A 21813-nucleotide genomic window follows, 5' to 3' on the forward strand; every position below is an offset into this window, starting at 1 on the left:
TCTGAAGGCTTTCTCGTGCTCCTCAGTCCATTTAAAATTTTGGCTCTTCTTAAGAAAATCGTAAAACAACCTGCATACGTCTGAAGATCTAGAGATGAATCTACTTAAAGTTGCTACCTTCCCTGCCAGCTGTTGAACGTCTTTGGGCCTTTTTGGTGACTCTAGCTGGAGTACTGCTTTTACCTGTTTTGTGTTGGCTTCTATTCCCCTCTGTGTCACTATGTACCCCAAGAAATTTCCTGATGATACCCCGAAGGTACACTTGGATGTGTTTAGTTTCATCTTGTACTCCCTTAGGGTGTCGAAGGTATCTGCCAAGTGCTCCATGTGCTTATCAACTTTCATTGACGTTACCACCATATTATCAATGTATACCTCCATTATCTTCTTTATTTGTTCTTTGAGAATAAAGTTCACCAACCTTTGGTAGGTTGATCATGCGTTCTTTAACCAAAAAGGTATCACGTTGTAACAGTAGATTCCTCTTTCTGACATGAATGTTGTCTTCTTCTGATCTCCTAGATCCATCTTAATTTGATTACAACCACTTCAGGCGTCCAGGAATGTCAACATCTAGTGTCCTTATGTAGCGTCGACCATGGCATCAATATGTGGTAGTGGAAAAGGATCGTTTAAACCTGCCTCGTTCAGATTTGTGAAGTCAACACAGACTCTCCATTTTCCATTCTTCTTAGGCACCACCACCACATTTGACAGCCATTCTGGGTACTTGACATCTCTTATTTTTCCTGCTGCCAGCAGGCTGTCCACGTCCTAGTTAATAACTTGATTTGTTTCAGGTGAAAACTTATGTCTCCTCTGCTTCATTGGCTAGCATTTTGGATCTACACTTAGCTTGTGTGTTATGATGGGTGAGTCTATCCCTACCATGTCATCGTGGGACCAATCAAAGCAATCCATATAAGTTTTAAGGAAATCAACTATCTGCTGTCGGATGTTACCCGCACATTCAGCCTCCACTAGCACTGTTCTCTCTAGATGCAGCTTGTCAAGGCCGACTTTGTCTAATTCTTCTGTAGGTGGCTCAACATAGTCAGCGTAGACGCACTGTTTCTGTAATTGCTATGTCCGGGGACTAGCTGTGCATTATAGTGCCTTTTTATAGCATCCTATTAGTCATCACCTATTTCTTCTACTCCCCAAGGTGTGGCGAACTTTACACACAAGTGGTATATTGAGGGCACTGCCTTCATTAGGTGTAGCCATGGTCTGCCAAGGATGACATTGTTACTTGATGAGCCATCAATGACTAGGTACAATACTTGCTTATTGACTCCTCTCGCATAGGTTGGGATTATGATACCTCCAAGCAAATGCGATGTCTCCCTACTGAATCCCACCAGTGGAATGGTTTTCTTCTGTAGGTCTTCCTCGTTGAATCCCATATTTCTTATGGTTTCGAGCATGACAAGGTTGACTGAACTTCTAGTATCCACAAGAACTTTCTTCACTGTGCAATTTATCATGGAGAGTGTTATGATAAGCGCGTCATGGTGTTCCTGGCTATCATGGATGTCCACCTTGTTGAAGGTAACAGCTGGAAGGTGTGGACACGGGCCCACCTGTGCGCCCGACTCAATCAGCGGACGTGCAGCGGTCTTTAAAAAGCCACGTTCGGCGGCGTAAAAATGCTTTCGACCGGATCGTTTTAGATCAGTCGGTTTCGTCTCGGCAAGGGTCTCGAAACGATTAGAGATGTTCGGAGTCGCCACCAAGCATTTGTGGGATGCTTGGAACCCGTTCAAATCCACTTTATACCTCGGTCGAATGAAGCACAAAGCAGGGTTTGACATAGGTACTAAAGATAAGAAATCGTCCCTCTTTAGCATCCTATCTCTAGAATGACTCTCGTACGGCCTGGATAAGGTCGTCCACTATTCAACGTTTCTGAGTAAGAGGTGAAGGTACGTATTGGGAAGCCCTTTAATCAGACACCCAATCCTGCCCGCGGTAGCGGCCTCTACTGATCGATCTTGGTTGGTTGAATGCAAAAGTTGATAAAACGGTTTAAATGCATGAATGCGCATCCATTGGTTTAAACCTAACACGTGAGAGCTTTCTATGTCGGTTGATTTAATCCAAGTATAAGATGTCGAGTTGGATTTAATGTTGATTTGCATACAAGACGGAAATTAAACATCCATTTACCCAATTAGGTTTATGGTGCATAACGTGATCCATTTGTCTTAGTAAGGCGTTTTGCAAATACGGTGTTTGAATGAGCAAACTAGTCGTCTGATCTGTCCTGTATTCGGGTTAACCGAAGTCGGGATCGTCCTAGACTAGTGCTGGAAAGGGAACAGATCCTGCATCAGGCAGCCGGAAGAGGCGTGAGCCTATTGGCGATGCAAGAGGGTCTCCCCTGGTTTGAAAAAAATAGAAAAAAGAAGTGGCCTGTTTAGGCGCGGGTCAGTCAACGATGGAAGACGTGTTCTGACCATTGAAAAACGTTTATAAAACGTGTTGAAAAATGGGTATTTGGACCCGTTTTGGTTTGAAAGGGCCGTTTAGGCCGTCTTTGTGTTGATTTGAAGAACGAAACTTGAATAATCGTCATTGTTTTGGCGATATTCGATGTCGGGTTCGACTTTGCAAGCTTGGCATGAATAGTTTTGAAAAATAATTATGAACTAATTGTTTTAAGTTCATTTGAATATAATTAGTCAATATTCATCATCGTACTCGGGTTAAAATCCGACTTGGTATATGGAACCAAGGATGACTTTGTGTTGATGACTAATACATTAATTTTGAAAATGTAAAGAAATGATGAAAGGCTTTAAAATACCTTCCAAAATGTAAAGAATAGAAATAAAAGGTTTTAAAATACCTTTTAAATGTAATTAACCAAATATTATCACCGAAACACAGATTAAACCGTCATGGTATGTGGAACCAAGGGTGAAAAATGTTTTATGGTTAAAAACTTGTAAAAATGGTTTGAAAATATTTGAAATGGTAAAACCGTTTCCAAATATGAAAATGAAAATAAGGGAGATGAAGAGACCAAACACGGTTTGGACTTAAGGCTGGGCAGGGTCCTTTACGCGCGAGCCTTTCTGCTACATAAGTAGCCTCTACCTCAACCAAAAATCCGGTTTTGGCTCATTCTTCCCATGTTTTGGACCATGTTATGCATGATTTAGCATGTTATAGTCATGAAACAAATGAAAACATGATAAAAGAAGATTTTTGCACCCTCATACTTACATGCTAGGCTTATGGCGAGAAACCGACGTAAGTGTATTAACTCGTTTGGTCGGAAAAACTTGGTTTAAAACCATTTTGGTAAGTAAAAAGAGTGTTTGTTAAGTTTAGTGATGGTGTAGTGGTCGAGATGGTCGGTCAAGTGATTTAATGCACGGTGACGGTACCAAACAATGTGTAAGGCTTGTGTTTACGATCGGTAGGTCGTAAACACGTGTCGGATTGTGACTTAAGAAGTCGAGTCGAGAATTTTAAGGGAGAAAAGAGGGGGCGGACGCTCGCGTAACCCTCAAATGGTTGCATTTGAGGGTATTTATTGGAAAATGAGTGGTTGTGTGACTTTTGAGCCACGTGGCCACCTGGGCTGCTCAAAGAGGCGCGAGCCACGTCGCACGTCTTCGAGGTGTCTTGTCGCTTTCACACAAGTGCAATCATGATTTGTTCTATCCTAGGATTTGGATGAACATGTTTGGTACTTGACTATGTAAGATTCCGGGAAATATTAACATAGAAGCATTTGAATGGTTTGTTTTTTGTGTTTGACTCGTTCTTGGAGTCGGGATTTGAATTTTGAGTCGTTTTTGGTCCAGTGTCGGTTTTGACTCTAGTTACTGTCATTGCGACCCCATCGTCATGCATTAAACACTCCGGGTTTTTGAAAAGTTTTGAAATCTTTTATTTTTGAAATCGGTTTAAGTTTTCCGACGTAAAGTTGTACACAAACTGTCGATCAAACGCTGCGATTCCAAAGCATATTGTAGTCCGATAATCATCGGGTGTTTGTTGGAGTCTCAGCAGATACTGGGTATCTATAGAGCCCCACTTTGACTGAGGCTTGGACAGTGCGAAAGTCAAAGTAGAGCCCCCAGGTCAATTGAAGATTACAACCTGGAGACCCAAGCGACGTCGAGGCGGCTCGAAAGGATTCGGGCCAAGGACCTGCCGTCGGGAAGGGCGACGCCAAGGTAACTCGAGGGTACGAGCCAAGGACCTGTCGTCGGGAATAGTTTAGAGTCTGTCGACTGGCCATTTGGGTCGTTTAAAGTCCGTTAGACTACGTACAAATTGCTCGCCAGCCATAAGAAGGAGTCATACCTGAGGCATCTTCGGGATATGTCCTTGAGCTGTGTCTTATTTGCGGACAAATGCTCGCCAGCTGTGCGAAGGAGTCGTACCCGAGGCATCTTCGGGATATGTCCTTGATTTGTATCTTGTTTCCGGACAAAGGCTCGCCAGCTGTGCGGAGGAGTCTTACCCGAGGCATCTTCGGGATATGTCCTCGATTTATATCTTGTTTGCGGACAAAGGCTCGCCGGCCGTGCGGAGGAGTCGTACCCGAGGTATATTCGGGATATGTCCTCGATTTGTATCTTGTTTGCGGGCAAAGGCTCGCCAGCCATGGTGCGTTGTGAGGCTCGCCATCCATGGTGCGTTGTGAGGCTCGCCAGCCATAGTTGTAGATACCTCATTTCTGCACCTCCCGCAAACCACCCGGTGATGATTGGGCCGCATGTTTGGTACGCGGAACGATTTGTGACAGTTCATAAGTTTATCGTCAAGTGATTGCTCAAACACTGATGTCTACCTCTTAGTTGTCATCTACGCGCCAATACGGTCGTTTTGACAGTAATTAGAGTACATTTGGAGTCCCGGCCTAAAACCGTCTTCATTTTCTTATAACCGCTAAATCCCGAGTCAGAATGTTCTGGAATGTTCCGGATATTTCTATTCCATATTTTATAAATATTTCACAATCTTTTATTATTTGGTAAAGAATTTCCCGTAATATTCACACAAAATATTAAGGAAAATAATATTATTCCGTTATTCCATAAATTAAACACGGAAATCTTTCTTCCGCAGGAGGAAACCACTTGGGAACGGACGCAGCAGGTGCTGCGCCTCTTCCAAGAGACGCAGTGACTGCTGCGCCTCTTCCCAGGTCCTTTTCTGCGTATTTTTTCATATCTTTTTCATATCTTTTCGAGATTCACTTCCAAAGCTTCTCCGAAAACCCTATTCCTTCACGTGATTAGTATAAATAGGAGCCTTCGCTCCACATATTTCTCACGCGAGTGTCCGCCCTTCTCTTCTCCCTTTGCATTCTAGACCACGTTCTTACTTTTTGGCGTCTACGTGCTTGAACATTCGACCACGTAAGCTCGGATCCTTCTGAGTACCAGCCTCGTTTGCATGACCGACTAATTTGACCAACTCCACAACTAATCAACTTAATTAATCTTAATCGTTTTCCTCTTACGAGGGCACTTTCGTTACATTCGAGTCGAGCATCACTAAACATAAACTTAGTTCATCTCGTTTCGTCAAACATGTAAGTCTGAGGGTGTAAATCTCCTCTTTATTTATTGTTATTTACTTTTTGTATCATTTATGTAAGGTTTATGTCGAAAATACAATTAAAACCGATTTATAAAACCATGTTTTAAAACCCTTTTTACGGATTATCAGAAGACAAACCGTCGAGAAAGGACGCAGAAACTGCTGCGCCTCTTCGAAGGAGCGCAGTACCTGCGGCGCCTCTTCGTGAGGCTGCCGCAGTTCCTGCTTCCTTTCTTCTTCCTTGGTCCTCTGTAAATTCGTTGTTTTGTTATTTGTTTTCGTTTGTTCTTCAATTCTTTGATATAATAGCATAATAATTTCACACGTATATTATTTATCATTCATTAGCATGTAATTCATCATTAAATTCCAACCTTAAATCCCTTATAATCAATATTCGCGGGTTTTTCGTCATTAAAATCAATCCGGGTTGTAGAAGTTCGATTTGTTCATATTGAGTTTATGGGATTCGATCTTTGATATATTTTCATCTGTTTATTATATTATTCATCATACTCATCATTAGTTCTTCATTAATTCGTCATATTTAACCCATTTAGTTCACATATGTCACTAATCAATCTTTCATTCATGTAATTAATTCGTTTGCATTCGTTTCATCCATGTTTTATTGCTTTTATGACTTATTCACATGTAATTAATGTATTAAATCACTTTCATCCGAGTCGAATATCATAATCGATCCTTAAATTCACCAATTAATATTAACGATTTGCAGTTCCGCCTTCACAGCCAGAACTCGCCCTTGGAACAGACGAAGTGTTTGCTGCGTCTCTTCCAAAGGGCGCAATCCTGCTGCGCCTATTCCAGGTTGACTTCTGTCTCTGAACTTCCGTTCTGTTTTGACCTAGTTTAATTAGTTTACGTATTAATTAACTATTAATCGTATTATCGCCTAATTCCTGTTCGCTTATTTGTTTATTTTGTTCTTTCTCAAATTATCCGTTTTTGAAAGTATTTTCGACATAAATCAAATGAATCCGATGTAATTATTGTATTTTTCATTATTGTATTTTATTGTATTTCTTTTATTGTATCATTTGTATGCCTTCACATGTAATTGAATCTAAATTCCTACTTCGACCCAATTGTATGCTAAATTACGTGATAACCGACTTAGTTAATTCTTCACATGTTAGGATTAAAACGTTGGATGTTGCATTGCATGCATATAATCGACGATATATCGAGTATGAATAACTTCTCCAATCATTAGTAGAGGCCGCTATCGAGGCGGGCGGGATTAGGTGTTCGATCAAAAGAGCTTCATAATACGTACCCTCACCCCTTACTCCAGATCTCTGTGAACACCTGTGTTCATTGGCATTCACGAGAGTCATTCTAGACATAGAATGCTAAGGGTAACGAGTTCTTGGTATTCATGTCACTACTTTGTGTCTTGACATGGCACGAGGTATTCGAACGGTTTCCAATTTTCCACAATAAATTGGTGGCAACTCCACAAAATGCAAACGCTTGTTCTCTTCTTCCTAAGCGCCCCCGTAGGCCCGCGTCCATAGTTTGGCGACTCCGCTGGGGATCATACACTTACGTGTAGCCAAGGGTGAAACTTGAACAAGGTTAGGGAATAGTTTGTACAAGACAATTGTCGATTTTCATAACTCGGTCTTCCTAGATCGTTTTATTCGGCCTTCCTAGGCCCAACCCAACCCATTCGGCCAATCGTCCCGTCTAAACGGTCCTAATTCTTATTTGGGCCTAAGGATGGATAGCGATTGACGTCAACCATACCATGATGCTTACTCTTGTTTGTATCAAGGACCTTCACTACTTGAGGAAATAGACTAGGAATCGGCCTTACTCTTGTTTGGTACGAGCCTCTCCACAGACTTCGGGTTTGATTGTTCGGTATGGCAACCCACCCTTTAAACCAAAACCCTTTTAAATGCACTCAGCATCCCGTTATAATGCTTGTATAAATGTTTGTACCTTATGTGATCACCATTTCTAAACGAAACCATGACGATTTTTGTAAAATCAAAATCCCTTTTTTTAAGTGTAAATTTCGAAAAAAAAGAAGGCCAACGATTAGCGCAAAACCGAGTCAAAACTCTGTCCATTTGTCAAGTCAAATTCGGGCCCAAACCCATTTCAAAACCTCACTTCGAGTCCACTCCTACAACTACACTATAGTTGACTAGGACACACATTTTCAAGTCTTTGTCATTTCTTCAAAGCTCACTGACACAAGTGGCACACACCCACTTCATAAGTCAAAACTTTTCTTTCTTAGTAAGTGTGCTAGAATGGTCGATCGTGTTTTGATTCATCGTCAATCTCTTATCCAGTTTCCAAGATGCCTGAAACAAGTGACGTGAACTTCAATCAACTCCAAGATGGTAATGATCGAATCCTAACCGCGCTAGCTCAACTACAAGTTACTCAAGATCAAGTGTATGATTGCCTTGACACCATCGAGGGCCGGATCTATACCGTAGAAACGAGGTTGCCTCCTCGAGAAAGTGAAGTCGTTGATGACTTCGTAAATGACTTCAGGGACGAAAACCCTCCCATGGGTATGACTGCAGCTGAGAAACGACTCCAATACTTAGAGGAGCAATTGATGTATCTTAAAGGGGATGACATTTATAGGGAGAATAATCGCAAGTATGAGGCCGTAAGTTCCAAATTTCCAACCAACTTCAACATGACGGATATCCCTAAATTCAAGGGGCATGAAAACCCTTTGAACCACATCCGTGCTTTCAAGGATTATATGTCTATCAAAGGCATCAAACCCGAGATGTTCTTAAGGATCTTTCCTTCATCTCTTGACACCATCCCAAAGCAATGGTTCTACTCTCTAGAACATAAGAAGATCGCTACTTGGGAAGACGCCGCGATCGAGTTCGCTAAGCAATATGCGGATAATGCTGAGATCCAAGTTAACATGCGCACTTTAGAGGTTCTTACCCAAAATGACAAAGAAGGTTTCACCGACTTCCTAAGTAGGTGGAGGAAGACTAGTACCCAACTAGTTGAACGCCCGGATGAGGCTACCCTTGTGGAGAAATTCGTGGACAAATTAAAACCCATCTATGCCAATCATTTGAGGTACCAAAACATCAAAACCTTCAAAGACTTAACCGTACTAGGAACAAGGATTGAAGATGACATCCGTAAAGGGCTCTTGTCCAAAACGGTAGGTCGAGGATATCAAGGCTCAACAAGTCGTTCTTACGGCTCCACTAGCAAGACCGATGAAGTTAACCTCCTCGAGCCATCCAAGAAGAGTACCCCACCAAGGAAATTTACAAATCTTGGGGACACTTACTCCAATGCTCAAAAAGGTTAATGAAACAAGGCAAACTCCAACCCATAGGACCTACGCCCGAACCTAAAAAGAAGTCCAAGTTCTGGGACGAGAACTCATACTGCGAATATCATAGGGGTAAGGGGCATGACACAGAAAAATGCTACAAATTAAAAAATGTGCTTCAAGACATGATTGAGGATGGCCGACTACCAATACCGCCGGGAGGTAAGCCCAACAACACTCAGAATCCTCTTGGAATTCTAGTGATCACAAGTGAAGAATCTACCTTAGATTGTTCGCACCTCATTTCTCCAGTCGAAGACGAGATCCACGCGATCGAGAATGAAGGTTCTACTCTACCATTTCCCCTACCATTGCCGACTTCATCGCATGGGCAAGGAGTGTGGATAGGCAAGTTTGGGAATTGGAAAATGTGGTGACAACTTTACATGACCCCAACGCGACACCTGAAGAATACGCGCCACTAATCTTCTCCCAAAATGCTACTATGCAAGAAATAGTCGAGATGGTTGATGATATGGATGTCTTACTTTTGGAAAGAGATGAGCCCGTAACCTACAAAGCCGCAATCTCTAGTCCAAATTCAACTTTATGGCAAGAAGCCATGCAATCCGAAATAAATTCTATGCATGAAAATCAAGTTTGGGACTTAGTTTATTTGCCTAAAGGTGTAAGACCTCTTCAGTGCAAATGGATCTTTAAATTAAAGAATGGCATAGAAGGACATGATGATGTCTACAAGGCAAGGTTAGTTGCAAAGGGTTTCACCCAAGTTCATGGTACCCACTATGACGAAACTTTTGCCCCCGTAGCCTTGCTAAGGTCCATTCGGATTCTGTTAGAGATTGTCGCTTTTCATGACTTTGAAATATAGCAAATGGATGTCAAAACAGCCTTCCTAAATGGGTATTTAGAGGAGGAAGTGTACATGATACAACCAGAGGGTTTTGTAAATCCGAAAAATCCTAACAAGGTATGCAAGCTTAAGTGATCCATCTATGGTCTTAAGCAAGCATCAAGAAGTTGGAATCATCGTTTTGATCATGTGATAAAAGAGAATGGTTTCACTCGAAGTGTCGAGGAACCGTGTTTATACATGAAATCCAGTGGGAGCAAAGTTGTCTTCCTTATATTGTATGTAGATGACATACTGCTCATTGGGAATGATGTACCAATGCTTATCTCTGTAAAGGGGTGGTTGGGAAATTTTTCCAGATGAAAGATTTAGGAGAAGCACAACGCATATTAGGTATCCGGATCTATAGAGATAGATCTAAAAGGATATTAGATTAAGTCAAGAATCTTATATTGATAAGATTCTTCGACGTTTCAACATGGATAAGTCCAACAAGGGTCTTATTCCAACGGGCCTTGGAATTACCTTGAGCAAGTCTTAATCACCCATTGAACCTCAAGATGTTGAACGCATGAAATTGATCCCTTATGCTTCCGCTGTTGGATCAATTGTAACACCCGCGAATTTTCCATTTTGACATTTATAATTTAATTAACCATCTATTGTCTTATTTATATTTTTAAATTATTTAATTTCATTAATTTCATTTTTTTTAAACATGATTTTTATAAATACTATATTTTCAAAGCTTAGCTTATACAAAAATAAATATTTTGGTCGGATAATGATAATAATAATAATAATAATATTTTCCGTCTTGAGTTGTAGTGGGCTTGAGACGTAATTTTTAGTGTATATCGAGTCAATTTTACATTTTGGGCCTAGTATGACTATTGGGCTCACATACTACTCCTTCATCCTCACAAAAATCATGAAGGAAACCCTAACTACATCTTCCTCCTCAAAATTTCAGCACACCTTCAACAGCAAACACCATTTTTACACCTTCCTCTTACAAATCATCAAAACACCATAACTTGCTCAATTCTTATCCGAATCAAGTGATTTTCGCGTCTATCTCTTCCTCTCATCGCCCTCCATCTTTCTAGGTAAGAAAGGAACCGACTTTCCTCCATATAGGGGGCTGTCGACCCATTTTATACACGGTACCCTTTTTCTAATTTCGATTCTTAGTCTTAATTTGTGTTTTCTTATGTTTAGGAGAAATTTTAGTTGACCCGGAAGTGGATTCTTGCAAGTGAGACGACTCTTTAGAGGATTGAATTGCAAAAAGGTAACGGTGATGGGTTACTCGACTTTTATGTTAAAATTGTGTGATTTATGTAGTATTAAACTCATATGAATGTTAAAATTAGTATCTTTCATGATTTGGCTTAGTTGGATGTTGAATAACATGCTTGTATGTAATCCTCACATGTTTTGATGAAAGTTTCATGCTTTATCATTTAAATCCGTATTTGTTAAATACCGTATCAAGTATGTTGTCTTTCCGAGTTAGAATCATGCTAGGACACGTAAATACTTGTTGTGGAACGATTTTGGTTGGTTTCAAAGTGTTTTGGGAGTCTATTTGGACTGTTCGAGTATTGTGTACTCCCAGCCGGTGGCCCGGCAGCCGGTACACCACCCGGCTGGGAGAGCGTTGTAAGTATTTTGCCAATTTTAATGAGTATGTACTCCCAGCCGGTGGCCCGGCAGCCGGTACACCACCCGGCTGGGAGATCGCTGTAACTTTAAAGCAAATTCAAGGAATGTGTTTGTAGATACCCGTATCCGTCGATATTGGAATTTATAGAGAACCCGACAAACACCCGATGATGATAGGACACATGTATTCTTTAGTTGTCATTGTCATTATTTGGAGCTCGTTTTACGAGGTAGAATGGGCGTCGTCGATGAAGTATTTTATTAATTTAAATGATATTTAAATTAATGTTTTTTTTAGTGAGTTCATTCTATTAATTTAAATGATATTTAAATTAAAGGTTGTTTTTTAAAGTAATTTCAATTTAATTTATCTTATTTTGAATTTATTTTTCCCAGTTTATTTTATTGAAAATAAAATAAATAATTGATTTGAAAAATCATTTTTATGAGAATATTTGTTTTGAAAAGTCATTTATTTCAATTTATTAATTGATTTGAAAAATCGTCTTTAAAAGCGAAGAATTCGTTTTTTGAACACTTGTTTTTGAGCTCGATTTTAGCTCGATTTTTGAGCCCGTTTCTTTTACGAATTGGCACGAATCTCGAGTACACTAACCCACCTTAGCCAATACCCATCTACCCATGTTCGAACCCCCTCACAAGCAGCCCAAATTCTCGTCCCAAACAGGCCACAAGCAGCCCGCAAAACACCAATGCAGTCCCCTGTTTTTGCGTGTCATTCCCGAGCCCAAACCCGCTTCAAACACTACCAAGACCCGTACCCATTAACCCTAACCCATACCCTAGTATCCTACCCATATTATCCTAGCTTAATCACCAAGAAATCCCCCAAAACGAACCCTAGAAACCCCTCCCAAAACCGATGGACAGCAGCTATTCCCAGCTAGCCCGATTGCTCCCTACTCCCTTTTAACCTATTTTAACTCCTTATAAATACCACCCCTTCACCATACATTCATTCCTCGAAGTTCTCCATACATCCAACCATCACATAGAAGCTTTAAACCTCAGAAACAAACCCTAAACATCCTCCAAAAACCCTAAACAAAACCGACACACAAACTGAAACTGTTTGTGTGTCTCCTTCGAAAACCCTTTCGTTCCTCCATCAAATCACCATAAAAATTCGAGTTTCTTGTTCCTAATTAACCATATAACATCCATATACACATTAGATAAAGAATTACGAGCCAAATTGCCCTTGAGAGTACACGAAATTCCTCGAAAAACAGAGTGAAATAACACTCTGTTTTCGCGGTTTTTCCTTGTCTGTCCAGTTCTGTTTGTGCTCGTTTTTCGTGCCCAATAACCCAAAACGAGCAGGGGTTGCTTTAAGATCCTTGTTCTCCTCTCTTTCTAGTTTCCAAAACATCTTTCGGATCGAATTTTCGTCGTGAAACGAGGGAGATATCACTGTTTTAAAACTGCTGTCCATAAACTTTCCAAAACGCGTGTTGCTTTGTTACTTCGTCGACGACGGCCTCTCGAGATAAAATCTACCATCGATTACGACCCAAGACGGTGTCAACGATACATGTAGGTTGAGGGTGCATCAAATCCCCTTCTCTTCTCTTTTTATTTCGTTTTTTTCATGCTTCTTTTATTGTCTTTTTTTGTTTGTTTTTTCGCTTGTTTATCGATTGTTTTAAATTAACGATGAAACTAGTTAGTTCGAGTATGAGTTAAAGTACCACTATGAACACCCGCGTTGACTTGAGATGGGAAAAGAAACCGCTCCTTCTGTCGGTCGTACACCCCTGTCTCATTTACATATCCTCGTGTTCAAAGTAGGGCATAAATAAAGCAATTATCTAACTTCGATCTTCGCTTTCGACCCTCTTACTGTTTCGGCCAAATCGATGGACCTTAGGACCCGTTGCATGTTAGTTTAACTTCTGATTGTTAACCTATGACGTAATTAGATGACTTTAATTCAATTCAATAATTTAATTAGACACTTTAGGTGGCTTTGACGTAATTTATAAAATCAACTAACGATTTCTGTAAATAATTGAATGCATCTATCTCTTTCACCTAATTTCTCGCTAGTATAAGAGTGCGTGATTAGCACCTTCTTATTGACACTCGATGAGTTAATTTAATTAGCGAATTTGACCTAAATAGACCCTTTAGGCCGTGTAGAATGCACTCTTGCGCGACAATCAATCGACATCGTTTTTTTACTCGTTTTCTAACTTGTTTTCGTTTCCTTTTCGCAATCATTCGATCTAATCAATTAATCTAACTTAGGAACTAGGTTGGCTTTGGTTAGGCCGTGTCTTGGCCGTGTGCTTTGGCCGTGTATTTTGGCCTTCTTTGTTCGTCTCCCTCTCTTTGTTTATCTTTTGTTCTTTGTCGTTTATAGCTTGTAATTTACGGTTTTGTTATCGAGTTGTAATCTTTCAATTTTGTTTTACTTATTTTGAGTCAAAACCTTTTTCAAAAACCTTGGTCTTATTTGGTTAGACGGTTGTTCCCAATGCTTGTAAAAGCGTAGTAAACCGCGTGTTGTCGAAAGCAACATGGCCCGGTTTATGCTAATACATGCTTTGGTGCGTAGCCTTATGTCTAATTCGATGAGATTAAGCGCGAGCACGCAATACGAGGATGACCCAAGGACCGTGGGTCATGTGAGCCGAGGGCCACCCTCAAGTGCATGGTTTTCAAGGCCAATTGGCCGCGGGTTTGCGTCATGTATTGTTTTGTTTATAGCAATTGTAATTAGATCGAGTTGTAATTTATTTATTGTTGTGTCGGCATGAAATGCCTGGTTTGTAATAGGTAGATCCCAACGACTCCCCCATTCCCCCTTAAGCCTTGTTTGCTTTATTTGTATGTTGTTAGATCAATCAACCCACATGCTAAATTACAACTTTGACAAAGTTAGTTTAGTTGCATCTAAAACGACATAGAAATTGTTGTCACATGATAGGGTTAAAAAAACGTTTGCATTTCATATATCGTAGTAGCTATGACCTTGTTTGAAATCCGACACTTGACTTAGTAGAGGCCGTTATCGACGGGCGGGGTTGGGTGTCCTTATGGGCTTCCCAACACGTACCCTCACCCCTTACTCAAGATCTATGGTTTGTGGATCCGTCTAAATACCATTGGATTACGAGAGTCATTCTAATCGAGTGATATAGGGTACAAGTCTTTATCTTTAATCACTCGTAGTCGATGGGCTTTATGCTTTTCGATGAAAGGTGTAAAGTTGACTTGAACGGTTCCAAGTTCCCAAAAAACTTGGTGGCGACTCTAATTTGTCTTAATTCGATTCGAAAGAACCTCGAGTCGATTATGCCGGTGTGGATCCCGCGGACGCAGTTCCCGAGGGCCTTGTCCACAGTTTGGCGACTCTGCTGGGGAAGAGAGGACTAGTTACACTGTGTTTCTAGGGTCTTTTCCTCCGAGGTGAAACTTGAAAAGAAAGTGTTGGAAAGTAAAACATTACTCATAGTGCTACGATTCATGCATAAACCCTTAAGGACTTACCCGGGCCGTCCCAGCGTTTCTTCGTGATGCGTGGGGGGCGACGTCCCACTATGCCGGGGAAGCTCGCACATTGCTCGCTTCCACTTCGCCTCGCGTGGTTCTTGGGAATGGGGACCGTCTTCTAGGTACTTTACCTTAAGACGCCTCGCTTTATAAGACCGCAAAAGGATGGAGGGCATAGACCTTCTTGTAGAAGACTTGCCGAGACTTAGAGATGTCTAAGAGCATACATCCTTATAACATGAGAATGACAATGTGCAAAATGTTTTCCCGAGTCCTTTTTTCGAAAATTCCAAGTCCTTTTCAAAACCGAACTTTTGAACAACTTACTTTCAAACCTAGCATGATTTTCAAAACGCGGAACGCTGCCCAAATAGGACTAGAATTTCGGCCCAAAACAAGCTTTTATAGCCGGCATCGCCCATTTCAAATCTCAATTTCAAATCAATCCTTTTTTTTTTTTTCAAAATCAATCCAAAATGTTTCCGAACCTCAACCAAGCATGAAATGCGTCGAGTCGTGTCCAGGTCATGGCCATGTTAGGCCGGGTATGTTTCATTTTAAGGGTCTAGAACACGACCTTGTTGGGTCACCCAAACTCACCTCTTGGGCTTTGAGTCGTGTTGGTCGACCTTTTTGGTCTAGAATAGCCCACAAAAAACGTCCAGGCTAGGCCCTTATGGACGTTTCACGCGAACCCATGGGCTATGTTAGCCCAATCACGGGTTTAGTCACACCAAGTCCAGTTTAGAATCGAGTTATGACAGTTTGAGTCATGTCGTTTTGTCGAGTCTAAAATGAACCGATGTCTAAATCAAACCGTGAGTCGAATCCTTGTTAATCAATCTCAAGTTGAGTCTTTGTTTGAGTCAAGTTGGGGTCGAGTCCTTAAGTGTGCAGGGGCTCTTACTTTAAATATTGACTCAGTACGGGGTTTTCTTGTAGAAAGGCCGCCAAAAACCCGACGTCAAGCAATGGAAGATGCTGTTAACAAGCTTACTGAGGCCGTGAACCTCATGATGACCCGAATGGATGCAATCGAATCTAAGCTGTGTGAAGATTCCCCTCCATCTACCCCACCACTGACTGATCTGGAAAAACGGTTCAAGTTCATCGAAGACCGTTTGAAGCTCTCCCAGGGGAAGAACATTCACTATGAGAATGCTAGGGCCTATGCCCCAGTTCAGGATAAGTTGCCCACGAACATGGTACTCACTGACATCCCAAAGTTCAAGGGCACTGAAGATCCAGTCCACCATGTTAAGGCCTATAAAGGGTACTTAGCACTGAAGGGAGTACCTGCTGATATGCTCTCTGAAATTTTCGCCCAATCTCTGGGTGAACACCCAAAGGCGTGGTTCTATAATCTGGACCTCAAGAACTTCCCCACTTTCGAAGATATTACGGTGGAGTTCTGTAAGCACTATGCTGACAATGTTGAGATTCAAACCAACATAAGAACATTGGAGGTTATGACACAGAAAGAAAAAGAAGGCTTTACTGAATTCCTTGCAAGATGGCGCGCTGAAAGCGTGAAACTAGCTAAGAAGCCCGATGAAGTTGAAATGGTAGATAAGTTCGTAAAGAATCTACGACCTATTTATCGTAATGCTCTGAAATACCAGAATTTTGGCTCTTTCAAAGAATTGATAAGAATCGGGATAAAGGTAGAAGATGATGTCATAAGGGCAGAGGCTGAAAAGCCAAAAGGATACCAAGGGGCCTCGTCATCTAAGACAAAAGCTCCAGCAACGACCCATATTGATGAAGCCATCAATCTCTTAGAAAGGCAACCGAAGAAGTCGCAGCGCCAAACACCTAGGGCATTCACCGATATTGGATGCACTTATACATACGCTCTCCAAAGGCTCATAGCCCAAGGAAAGCCGAAGCCTATTGGTCCAACTCCGGACCCTCCCGCTGATCAACAAGGTAAATGGTATAAACCAAATGCCTATTGTGCCTTTCATCAAGGGAAAGGCCATGATACTGAAAGGTGCTATCGACTGAAGCACGAAATCCAAGACATGATTGATAACAGAACGCTCCCGATCCCAGCTGTTAAACCTAATAACATCACCAATCCATTTGGCGATCACTCCAACTTTGTTTCTGTCGAAGACAATGTCGATTATTCCCATCTTATACGCCCATGTCACTTGAAAGGGGTGTTCATCGGGAAGATATTTGTGGATTGCTCTGAATTCTTGCCAAACCCGAAGAATGAAATTCGAGTCGGGAGTCTTTCCCTAGAATGTACTCCTCTCATTAACGAAGTTAATAAAAGACAATTCGATTCACCAACCTTCATCATTGGCGTAGATCCTCAGAGGACTACCTCGGGATGGAGGCAAACCATCACAGGGATCAAGGACAAGAGCCGAGCATCTAAGCCGACTAACTAAACAAGGGAAAGCTCATGACCGATTTGAAATTATGAGTCGGGATCTGTTTTCTTATCTTAGTCGAGTCGAGTCTAGAACTTTCTTTTTTTAATTTGAGTCGTTTGTTCCGCGATGTCCTAGGGTGTGTCCTAGGAATCGTTCCTTCGAGTCTGTTAAGCATTTGTCATTCCAATGAAAAGTTGCGATTCGTTTCCAAATATGTCTTGTTTCCAATCCTCAATCATTCGAAACATGATAAAGCACAACACACTCAAAGGAATCCCCTGGGGTAGAAATATGTCCTGTTTCAAAATATAAGGTACACTAGGATCCCGTGTTTGATTCCTTTACCTATTCCATGTCTGGTGGTAGAAAACCTCCATCTGAACCAACGTTTGTGACAAGCTTTTAGATGATTCTATGACAAACCCGGACTAGCTCCTTGTTTCCCCTATCGATGATGGAAGGCAAGCCTTTTCCCCAACAAAATCATCCCATCTCGAAGAGAGAAGATATCAACCCGTTCTAAGAAGGAATTGTTAATTCTAACCCAATTTAGTTGGCGAAGCCCAGTTTTTAAGGTGTATCCGTTTGTGACTAAGGGAATGAATAGAAGACCATTTTCAAGAAGAGAAGAAAAAAAAAAGGGGAAAAAGAATGAAAAGATGAGAAAAAAAAGGACGAAAAAAAAAAAAGCAAAAGAAAAAAAATGAAAAAAGATGAAAGAAAAAAAAGAAAAAAGATGTTGAAGTTATTGCGGAATGCTTTTTGGTTGAATGTCGAAGTTACGGAAGCTTGAGAAATCAAGTCAAGTACCCATAGTTGAAGTTCAATGGGCGAAGCCCAAAAGCTTAAGTAGTAACCTCTTTACCCCTAAGTCCTTCCTGAGACAGTTACAAGGGGATAGTCGGGAATTTTGAGAATCATTCCGCTTGTGTTGTTATACCTAGCCTTTAGGGTCCAGACATGGAGATTTGAACCCACATCATTTTCCAACCCATTTGCACTCGGGTTTTATCAAACCCGATACACCATTTCCAACCATGTTATAAGCCATAGCCCTTGGCCTTAGCATCACAAAACGAACCTTCAGAATGATGGTTTACCTTTCAAACCTATTTTTACCAAGCTCCACATCCCAAAGAACCACAACCTTTTGTACCAACCCTAGACACGGATTTAACAAGACCTTACAAAGGCTAGAATGGGACACGACATGATACCTTAGGTGAAACCTTCGAGTGTGTACACACAATCAAAATGCCATGTTTATGCACCATGATCGAACTACGTCGGATTTGATTTCGCTCCACGCGAATACGTAGGCAGTCCTTCAGAATAAGGGATTCAATCCACTCATCAACCAAGTTGTCATCTTGTCGGTTTCTTACGGGTCTTAACCAAGTCCAAATGAAGCCACCTTTGTTTGAGTCGGTCTTAGCACTCGATGTAGGCTAGGATAATGATATAGGTTCGGATGAATAGTATTAAGTCTCAGAATGAGCTTTATCTAATGGTTTAGGCAAAGATGCTGAGTCGCATAGATGTAGGTTTGTGTTGGGAACAGAAAATATGAAAAACCCGCTGAAAAGAAAGAAGGCGTGGAAGAAAAATAGTAAAAGCCCGCTGAAAAGAAAGAAGGCGGTGGCAAGAAATGATGAAAACTCATTTGAAAAGAAAGGAGGCGAGGAGAAGAGTGGCAGAATGTTCCCAACAAGAGTGATGTGTGATGTCCAACTGTTCTCATAAAATCGATCGTGTTTAGTTTCAGGCGAAGCCAACGTTGTTGCTCGTGAGGTTAATCCACCTTGTCAATGCCAAGTGATCTTGATTCCCATGTGCCCTCGGGAGCACGACCATGCCATACGATATCTTCGTCCCAAGTTCAACGACCTTGTGATTCCCATTTGCCATCTATCGCGCGCCGGAACGGCCGATTTACATTTCTACCCTCGACGAGTCCATATTTGAATTCAAACCCATGCACACTTACGGTTTTATTTTCCTTTTTTGTTTTACGGTAGCGGGCTACGCCCACGTTGTTTACCGGTCGTACAAGGTGTCTGAGTCGTATTTCATGCTCACCCATCAAGGTCCGATTTCAAAACAAAATTTTTTTTCAAATTCCGAAATTTCAAAAACTTTTTGGGTCGGCGACCCAACATCCAAGTGATTCATTTCAAATTCAAAATTTGGGTCGATAGCCCAATTATTCAAAATTTTCAACATGTTCAAATTTCGGGTCGATGACCCAGTCTTTCAAACTCAAATTTCGGGTCGATGACCCAACATTCCAAGTAATGTCAAATTCAAAATTCGGGTCGATGACCCAATCATTCAAAATCTTCAAATTCAATTTTCGGGTCGATGACCCAGTATTTCAAATGATCCAATTTCAAGATCGATGATCCAAATGTGCTTATGTGATTATTATTGCAAGTGCGTTTTTGTGTTTCAAATGTAGCAGGATATGCTTCAACTGGGGGCTCTAAAGTCTTCGACTTTAGAGCCATTAAATCAGGGCTCTGAAGCCGTTGGCTTCAGAGACCATTATCAAGATGTAAAGGATGACATCCACCAAGAATTCAATTCGATACAAGAGTATGAAATGAAAGAATTCCGTAGCTGAAAGCAAATGATGAAAGCGGCGGCAACCTCCTCGGAAAGTCCCGTCCCATTCGGACAAGCGCCAGCAGATGATAAATTTTGGGCCAATGTCAGCAGATGACGAATTTTGGACATACGCCAGCAGATGATAAACTTTGGGCAAGTGTCAGCAGCTGCCGAACTACGACGCGGGTTTGATTCCGTCAGAAACGGATACGTAGGCGCCTAAGGATAAGGCTCAACCCACCATTTATGCAATTCATGGGTCGATGACCAACAATGATAATTCGACGCAACAGAAGCAAGAGTTAATCCCCAACGAAGTTTCAGGTATGATCTCTTCTTATGGCTGGCGAGCTTATATACGCAAGTCTAATGGACTATAAACGACCCGAAGAATCCTCAAGTCGAAAGGGACCTGGGGTATACTTTGACTTTCGCCTTGTCCAAGCCTCAGTCAAAGTGGGGGCTCTGTAGATACCCGTATCCGTCGATATTGGAATTTATAGAGAACCCGACAAACACCCGATGATGATAGGACACATGTATTCTTTAGTTGTCATTGTCATTATTTGGAGCTCGTTTTACGAGGTAGAATGGGCGTCGTCGATGAAGTATTTTATTAATTTAAATGATATTTAAATTAATGTTTTTTTTAGTGAGTTCATTCTATTAATTTAAATGATATTTAAATTAAAGGTTGTTTTTTAAAGTAATTTCAATTTAATTTATCTTATTTTGAATTTATTTTTCCCAGTTTATTTTATTGAAAATAAAATAAATAATTGATTTGAAAAATCATTTTTATGAGAATATTTGTTTTGAAAAGTCATTTATTTCAATTTATTAATTGATTTGAAAAATCGTCTTTAAAAGCGAAGAATTCGTTTTTTGAACACTTGTTTTTGAGCTCGATTTTAGCTCGATTTTTGAGCCCGTTTCTTTTACGAATTGGCACGAATCTCGAGTACACTAACCCACCTTAGCCAATACCCATCTACCCATGTTCGAACCCCCTCACAAGCAGCCCAAATTCTCGTCCCAAACAGGCCACAAGCAGCCCGCAAAACACCAATGCAGTCCCCTGTTTTTGCGTGTCATTCCCGAGCCCAAACCCGCTTCAAACACTACCAAGACCCGTACCCATTAACCCTAACCCATACCCTAGTATCCTACCCATATTATCCTAGCTTAATCACCAAGAAATCCCCCAAAACGAACCCTAGAAACCCCTCCCAAAACCGATGGACAGCAGCTATTCCCAGCTAGCCCGATTGCTCCCTACTCCCTTTTAACCTATTTTAACTCCTTATAAATACCACCCCTTCACCATACATTCATTCCTCGAAGTTCTCCATACATCCAACCATCACATAGAAGCTTTAAACCTCAGAAACAAACCCTAAACATCCTCCAAAAACCCTAAACAAAACCGACACACAAACTGAAACTGTTTGTGTGTCTCCTTCGAAAACCCTTTCGTTCCTCCATCAAATCACCATAAAAATTCGAGTTTCTTGTTCCTAATTAACCATATAACATCCATATACACATTAGATAAAGAATTACGAGCCAAATTGCCCTTGAGAGTACACGAAATTCCTCGAAAAACAGAGTGAAATAACACTCTGTTTTCGCGGTTTTTCCTTGTCTGTCCAGTTCTGTTTGTGCTCGTTTTTCGTGCCCAATAACCCAAAACGAGCAGGGGTTGCTTTAAGATCCTTGTTCTCCTCTCTTTCTAGTTTCCAAAACATCTTTCGGATCGAATTTTCGTCGTGAAACGAGGGAGATATCACTGTTTTAAAACTGCTGTCCAGAAACTTTCCAAAACGCGTGTTGCTTTGTTACTTCGTCGACGACGGCCTCTCGAGATAAAATCTACCATCGATTACGAC

General features: G+C 41.1%; 1 protein-coding gene across 1 annotated transcript in view; it reads right to left on the reverse strand.

The window, feature by feature from the left end:
- Positions 1–582: 582 nt before the first annotated feature.
- LOC141613538 (uncharacterized) overlaps positions 583–21813 on the reverse strand; it is a 30710-nt gene continuing 9479 nt past the window's right edge. Inside the window, exons 2-4 of the mRNA XM_074432275.1 lie at positions 1284–1583; positions 889–1074; positions 583–774 (exon numbers count right to left, since the gene is read on the reverse strand). Of these exons, the coding sequence (XP_074288376.1) occupies positions 583–774; positions 889–1074; positions 1284–1583 (678 nt within the window). The remainder of the gene's footprint in view (positions 775–888; positions 1075–1283; positions 1584–21813) is intronic.

Source organism: Silene latifolia, chromosome 11 (genome assembly GCF_048544455.1).
Source record: "Silene latifolia isolate original U9 population chromosome 11, ASM4854445v1, whole genome shotgun sequence".
NCBI classification, from domain to species: Eukaryota; Viridiplantae; Streptophyta; class Magnoliopsida; order Caryophyllales; family Caryophyllaceae; genus Silene; species Silene latifolia.